General features: G+C 49.6%; 1 protein-coding gene across 1 annotated transcript; it reads left to right on the top strand.

Moving 5' to 3' along the window:
- The first annotated feature begins 3,873 nt into the window (after window positions 1–3,873).
- LOC142833990 (translationally-controlled tumor protein) lies at window positions 3,874–4,715 on the top strand. Its single transcript, XM_075945925.1, has one exon. The coding sequence runs from the start codon at window positions 3,969–3,971 to the stop codon at window positions 4,485–4,487; it is 519 nt and encodes a 172-aa protein (XP_075802040.1). The 5' UTR covers window positions 3,874–3,968; the 3' UTR covers window positions 4,488–4,715.
- The last annotated feature ends 3,332 nt before the right edge of the window (window positions 4,716–8,047 follow it).

Raw genomic sequence — 8,047 nt, forward strand, 5'->3', positions numbered from 1 at the left:
TTCTGTATAAATTGCAGGAGCTGCTTGTCAGTGTCTGCAGCTGTGAGTTCAACAAGGCTTGTACTGAATGCACGGGCCAGTCTGGGACCACCCAGCAACAATAAGTATTTTAGACTTCAGTCCTCAACCCTTGCTTATCTTTCCATTCATTAAGTCTTCCTTATTTGCTTTTTTAAGATAGAGGTTCTCTGTGTAGCCCTGGCTGTGCTGGAATTCATTCTGTAGACCAGGCTGACCTTGAACTCATAGAGGTCAGCCTGACTATCTCCTAAGTGCCTGGAAGGTCTTCCTTAATTATTAAGATATTTATATTTATTGTTTTAATTGGCTGTATTTATGTGTGTGTGCGTATGTGTATGTAAGTGCAGGTTCCTGGGAAGGCCAGAAGAGAGTATCACAAGTCTGGAACTTGAAGTCATAAGGAGTTGTGAGTTATCAGACATTGGGTGCTAGGAGCTGAACTCAGCCTGTGAAAGGCTCTTAACCTCTCAACTATCCAGTCCCCTGACTTTCGATTGATTGATTGATTGATGTGGATAGGGGTTTTGCTTGCACATATGTCTGTGTGCCACCTGTGTTCCTGGTGCCCAAGGAGGCCAGAAGAGGGCATCAGAGTCCATGGAACTACAATGCATATGCTGGGAATCAAACCTGGAACCTCTGGAGGAGCAGCTGGTGCTCTTACCAGCTGAGCTATCCCTCCGCCAGCCCCTCCCTAACTTCTTTTATATTAACTGGTATTAAGCTGAAGAATGGCTGGCTTGCTTTATTATTTGTTTGTTTCTTTATTCATGGCTTGAGACAGAATCCTGCTATGTAGCCTAGACTGACCTGGAACTTTCAGTCTTCCTGCCTTGGTCTCCTACAAGCTGGGAGTATAGGTAGGGAGCACCATGCTGACTTTGATTTGTACTTTAAGGGGGATTGCTCAAAAGTGTGGGAAGTGATCGGGGCCGAGGGGTGCTGTGCAAACAAGGGCGGCAGCAGCAGAGACGCAGGAAGGTCCTTGTTGCAGAAACATAAACCGACAGGAACTGGTGAGTGACTTTAGAGAAGAAGAGAGATCTCCCAGGCTTTGGCCAGGGGACACTTGATCGGCATGTGTCCTATGACACATGAGACAGAACACACAGGTGAACAATGTTGGGGAGATCCTTGAGGTGACTTCGGGACACCTGTGTGGCAGGGTAAGGTCAGTGGACACGCATTTGCAGCTCAGGGGTCAGGGGTTCGACAGCCTTCAAATAAAGAGGAAATAAATGAGCCAAAGAAGGGGAATAGTGGAGGAAGCGGGGGACCGTGGAGGAAGTGGGGGACAGTGGAGGAAGGGGGGACAGTGGAGGAAGTGGGGGACAGTGGAGGAAGTAGGGGGACAGTGGAGGAAGTGGGGGACAGTGGAGGAAGTGGGGGGACAGTGGAGGAAGTGGGGGGACAGTGGAGGAAGTGGGGAGACAGTGGAAGAAGTGGGGGACAGTGGAGGAAGTGGGGGGACAGTGGAGGAAGTAGGTGGACAGTGGAGGAAGTGGGGGGACAGTGGAGGAAGTGGGGGACAGTGCAGGAAATGGGGGGACAGTGCAGGAAAAAGGGACAGTGCAGGAAAAAGGGACAGTGCAGGAAGTGGGGGGACAGTGGAGGAGGTGGGGACAGTGGAGGAAGTGGGGGGACAGTGGAGAAAGTGGGGGACAGTGGAGAAACAAGATGAGCATTCAAGCCCCAGCTGAGGACAGAAAGCCCACAGGGGGAGCCTGAGAAGGAACAAAGCATGTGCCCCAGAAAGAGCTGCGGGACAGAAGTGCAGGGTCTGTGATCAGCGGTCATGAGCAGGAACCCAAATGGGTTGGCTTGGATTTGGCAGTAGGGGGTTCACTGGGGAGCTGGGCACGGGCTTGGCTCGTGGACACAGCGCCGTGAACTGAGGAGGATGCAGAGTATGGACTGTGGAGTTGGAGGAGCACAAAGGAGTCAGGAATGGAAAGCATTAGGAAAGCCGTAAACTGGGCGGTCGTGGCACACGCCTTTATCCCAGGCAGGCAGATCTCTGAGTTTGAGGCCAGCCTGGACTACAGAGCGAGTTCCAGGACAGCCAGGACTGTTACACAGAGAAACCCTGTCTTAAATAACCCCACCAATGAAGAATAAGACCACTACCACAGTTTAAAGTCAAATTTGAAGCAAGTTTTAATTTAAATACTGGCCAGGGCCATACCCAGGTTCCTAGGAAACGGGCCAGAATCAAGTGTAGTGCTTAAAAAGGAAAAAACCAGAATTCAGTGTTTTCCCATCAGGTCCAATCAGGGGCAAGCCTGCATCCTGAAGTACCTCCAGTCTGTGAACCTCCCACCCTCCTGTGATCAAACCTGTCTGGTGCAGGTGGGTCAAGCAAGTGTGTTTAGGGAGTGAAAACACGTGGCTTGTTATCTCCCATAAACAGCAGCCTCCAGCATTCAGGAACGGTCTGCTCTTGGGCAAGGGGCTTGCACTTTTGTCTCCTGAATCTCTAGTGCATAATAATTAAAACTTAAAATATAACTTTGGTTCTCACAACTGCTTCCTGAATTTCAATATGCTTGCAAATCTCATGTCCAATGTAACGAGTCTGTACCACCAGCCAACGCCCAAACCATGACAGAGACTTACATTAATTATGAAATTTCGACCTTCCTTTAGGCTTGTTTCTAATTAGCTCTCTTTTTAAAAAAAATCTTATTTACTTTATTTCATGTGTATTAGTGTCTTGCCTGCATGTATGTCTGTATGAAGGTGTCAGATCCTCTGAAACTGGAGTTACAGACAGTTATGAGCTGCCATATGGGTGTTGGGAATTGAACCCAGGTCCTCTGGAAGAGCTGTCGGTGCTCTAAGCACTGAGCCATCTCTCCAGCCCCCTAATTTGCTCTTTGTTTGTTTGTTTGTTTTTCGAGACAGGGTTTCTCTGTAGCTTTGGAGCCTGTCCTGGAACTAGCTCTTGTAGACCAGGCTGGCCTCGAACTCACAGAGATCTGCCTGCCTCTGCCTCCGGAGTGCTGGGATTAAAGGCGTGTGCCACCACCGCCGGGCCCCTAATTAACTTAAATTAACTTGCTTCTATCAATCTACATGCTGCCTCATGGTTCATGGCTTTTATCTCTCCTCTTGTATGTCCTGCTTCCTCTGCGCCAGCTGGCATCTCTGCCTTTCTTCTTCCCCAGTCCTCTCTGTCCCCAGAAGTCCCACCTAACCTCTTCCTGCCTAGCTATTGCTCATTCAGCTCTTTCTTTATTAAACCAATCACACTGACACATCTTCACACAGTATAAAGAAACATTCCTTAACAGTCCCAAGTCTCCCTGCAAACCCCTGCACATCCCACCTCACTGGGACAACTGAGCTGGCCTTCAGATGCCAGGCACACACACCCACACACAGACACTTCCGCTTGGGCTTATTTATTTTGGCTTTTTGAGACAGGGTTTCTCTGTGCAGTCCTAGCTGTCCTGGAACGCACTCCATAGACCAGGCTACCCTTGAACTCACAGAGATCCACCCCCTCTGCCTCCTGAGTGCTGGGATTAAAGACGTGTGCCACCACCTCCCAGCACGTTTATTTATTTGTGTTTAAAGGACAATTTTCAGAAATTAGTTCTCATTGCCTTGTGCATCTCACAGGGTCACACTCAACTTCAGCAGCAGAGACTTTACTCAGTTGGGCATGGTGCTGCACGCTTTTAATTCCAGTACTCAGAAGGCAGAGACAGGTGGATCTCTGTGAGTTTCAGGCTAGCCTGGTCTATATAGCAAGTTTCAGGCCAGCCAGGGCTACATAGTGAAATCCTGTCTCAAAACAAAAACAAAACAAAACAAAAAACAAACAAAAAAAGTTAGCCATCTTGCTTTTTTCCGCCCGCTCCCCCCTCCCCCCGAGCGCCGCTCCGGCTGCACCGCGCTCGCTCCGCGCTGTCAGGCTAGCGCCGCCGTCCCCAAACGCCACCATGATCATCTACCGGGACATCATCAGCCATGACGAGCTGTTCTCCGACATCTACAAGATCCGGGAGATCGCGGACGGGCTGTGCCTGGAGGTGGAGGGCAAGATGGTCAGTAGAACAGAGGGTAACATCGATGACTCTCTCATTGGTGGGAATGCTTCCGCCGAAGGCCCAGAGGGCGAAGGTACCGAAAGCACAGTAGTCACTGGTGTTGACATTGTCATGAACCACCACTTACAAGAAACCAGCTTCACAAAAGAGGCCTACAAAAAGTACATCAAAGATTACATGAAATCACTCAAAGGCAAACTTGAAGAACAGAAACCAGAAAGAGTAAAGCCTTTTATGACTGGGGCTGCAGAGCAAATTAAGCACATCCTTGCTAATTTCAATAACTACCAGTTTTTTATTGGTGAGAACATGAATCCAGATGGCATGGTTGCTCTCCTGGACTACCGTGAAGATGGCGTGACTCCATACATGATTTTCTTCAAGGATGGCTTAGAGATGGAGAAATGTTAACAAATTGGATCTATCACCTGTCACCATAACCGTCTGCTGCTTCCCATCCATACAACACCAGGACTTAGGACAAATGGGACTGATGCCACCTTGAGCTCTTATTTTGACCATGATTTATCTGGAGTGGAGACATTGTTTTTTTCTTTTTTCCTTTTTTTTCTTTAAAGAAAAAACATGTCATGTAGGTTGTCTAAAAATAAAGTGCATTTAAATTCAAAAAAAAAAAAAGTTAGCCATCTTACCAGCCTCATTATAAAAAAATTTATTACATCTACTTATTGATTTGTGTATGTTTGTGTGTACACATGTCGCTTGGCACACACGTGGAGGTCAGAGGACAGCCTGTGGGATCTGATTCTCTCCTTTCACTATGTGGGCCTCAGGATGAGCCTCAGCATTGATCATCAGGGTTGGCCCAGGTGCCTTTGCCCACTGGGCCATTTCAACAGTGCTTCTCTTCGGTTTTATGTCCATGTGTAAACATAGAGAAACTAGGATGTGGTACGGTAATGTGTGGTGTGCTGCTTCCACGGAGGAAGTGTGGATTTGTGCTTGGCGATGGGTAATAATGATTGTCGACTTGGCACAAGCTAGAGTCACCAGAGACGAGCCTCTGAGTGTGCCGGCGTGTGAGTCTCTAGATGGGGTTAAGCCCAAATGTGGGTGATGCCATTTCATGAGCTGAGGTCCTGGGGTGAATCAAAAGGAGCAAGGAAGCCAAATTCTTTCTGCCTCTTAACCGGATGCAACGTGACCAGCTCCTGTTGCTATAGCTTAGGTACCGTGCTGGGCTGGGCCTGCTGTGAGCCAGCATAAGCTCTTCCTCCTTTAAGTTGTGAAGTATTTTGTCCCTGAAATGAGACAAGTCACCAATGCAGCTGTTACAGTGAGACCATGTGAACTGCACATGGACCCACCTCCCCAGCGGGACAGACGCCAGAAAGTCACAATCTGGAAACCCTTTGCGCAAATCCACAGGGCCGCACCTGGTACGATGTTCCAGGAAGAGAGAGAGCCTCAGTCCTTCACTGTGGGACGTTTTGATTACACTCCGACCCTCCCGAGACCGCCCAATAAAGTTATACCTTCAAACCGGACAGAGACAGCGACTAACTGACGGAATTGGCCATAGAGAAGCCAGCAATTTGGATAGAAAAGACACACCGGAAGGAAAGAGCAGGGAAGAGAGTTTGGCTGCTGCTTCTTGGTTCTGGGATGAGGGGAAGAGACGTGTCTTTTGTGCTGTCTCTGGCTAAATAGCAAGATCAACCAGTTGCTCTTCAGCCTCTCTGAGCTAGCAGGTTTTCAACCGAGCCTTTGACTTCTGAGTCTTATTGATAAGCGGAAGGACAGAGATTTAATTTAAACCTATGTATCTTGGTGGCTGCAGAGCCGGGGATTGAGGGACTGGGAGCCCCACCAGGCTGCGGCCTGAGTGGCCATTGGGGTACTGACTGAGGGGCTGTGGGGTGGCAGACGATAATGAAAATATTGGCAGATTCATGTGCAACCAGCAAGCTGACAGAAAAACATCGGTCCTTGTGTTTACCCGGCCTGGTTCATTCTGCACCTCTCAAGTCATTAATGCCTCAGAAATGACCAAGCCCAGAGGAAGACACATCACCGTCTCCTTTGACCAGGACTCTGAGGCCCCAGGAATGACAGGCAGCTGACAGAAGACCACAGTTAAGTTGGTGAGAGGCAAGACAGTAAAGCTCTGGCCTGCAGGCTTCTTGTCTTTAGTGTGTTTCCTGAATGTAAGGCAGTGTGTGGAGAGATAGGCGGAGGCAAGGTTCACATGTTGCTGGGACAACGAACTTTAGTCGCCAGGAAAGGAACTGGTGATAACCTCGGGCCACTAAACTTGGATGAGAGCTGGAAAATTACAGTGAAGTGAAGCACGTGGAGCCACAGGTTTCCCCCTCAGAGGCCCTAGGACTCGGCACAGCCTTTCAGGCTACGGCTCCCTTGATCCTCCAGTACACACTGAGAAGCGAGGAACTGCCTGGCCGGCAGGCTTGGAATCAGCTCTGACTGTGCTGTATGCAGGGAGATCGCGGGAAAGCCCTTACTCTTCTGGCCCCGTCTTTTCTTATCTGTAAAACTGGGTGATTATCTTTAAGTCTGTTGTGCTAGGGACACAAAGAAACCATGCATGCATCTGATAACAAAGGCTTTTAAATTTATCTGTTTATTTATTTTCATGTGTATTATAGATGTACACGCGAGAGTTCATGTACCCACGTGCATACCGTATCCTCCAAGGCCAGAAAAGGGCATCGGATCCCCTAGAGCTGGGGTTACAGATGGTTGTGAGCTGCCTTGTAGGTGCTGGGAGATTAAAACCAGGTCTGCTGCAAGAGCAGCGAGTGATCTTAACCACTGATCCATCTCTCCAGCCCTAGCAAAAGTTCCAGCCACCCTCAGTGCCCTGTACTGATGGAGAAACACCACGTATTCCCACACCTGAGGTTTGACATCAGTATCAAAGTGACCATAGGCACTCCTCAGGGCAGCCCTGGGAGGTGGGCTCTGCTGTCTGAGAGCTGTTGGTTGGGCTGGGATAGAGGGAAGTGTTAGGGAGCCCCCCTTTTATTCCAGCAAAAACAAGACATGAAAAAATGTTTCTTGCAAGATTCCAACAACATATCCGTGTATAAGGCAAAGAGCAGAAGGCCTCCCTGCCCTGCTCCAGGCCTGCACTGCGGTTATCGCTCTGGGGTCCTGCTTCTATTAGCAGCAGCTCCCACATCCACAGACATCATCACAATCGCATCTCCTGCAGGATAAAGACCTAAACATAGAGTTGCCGAGCCGCAATTATGAGCATGTAACCATTTGCCATGGGGCTAAGTGCTGCCCAAGTGACCGCTAAAAGGTCCCCATGTACAAAGTGTTTAATGTCCACAAGGGAGGGTGCCAGCTGACGGCTTAATGACCTGTCTCCATCTTCCCTTTCCTCCAGCAAGTCTGTCTCCTATCCTTCACCCACTGCAGTGCCCGCTGCAGACATCAGCTGATAAGAAAGCCATCCACTGAGAGTGGCCAGAGCAGCCTGCCTGACCTGTGCTTGTCCCGCGGTGCCTCAGGCTTCCAAGCAGAAGTGCCCACCCCTCCGCTGCTAAGGCATTTTTCCAAACTCCAGAAGCTGGATGCCCTGGTCCAGTGACACAAGGCACACAGTAGGTGTCATTACAGACACAGTCACCAGACACCTGGGTTCCAGGCTCTGAGACCCTGTAGACGTCAGGCCAGCCTCTACCATGGAGACCACTGACGGATGCGGTACAGAATGTGGACGAGGGTTTGGAACCATGAGTTTACCTCACAGAGGTCTGCTGCGAAGACCTCAGCGGTCCAGGAAGGTGGCCATCCCATAGCTAAGGCAGAATGCTTGGCAGAGACCTGCTTCTGCTTGCTCGCCATTCTGACGAAGTGGTCCTAGGTGAATGCCCAGCTATCTGAACCCACAGAGGAGCCCAAGACTTGTGTGTGCAGCAGGGACGTTGTGTGTGTGTGTGTGTGTGTGTGCGTGTGTGTGTGTGTGTGTGTGTGTGTGT

The sequence above is a fragment of the Microtus pennsylvanicus genome, chromosome 13 (assembly GCF_037038515.1).
Source record: "Microtus pennsylvanicus isolate mMicPen1 chromosome 13, mMicPen1.hap1, whole genome shotgun sequence".
NCBI lineage: Eukaryota > Metazoa > Chordata > Mammalia > Rodentia > Cricetidae > Microtus > Microtus pennsylvanicus.

What these genes read in the sequence shown, in the direction of transcription:
- LOC142833990 (XM_075945925.1), top strand. Translation starts at nt 3,969, where the DNA reads ATGATCATCTACCGGGACATCATCAGCCATGACGAGCTGTTCTCCGAC.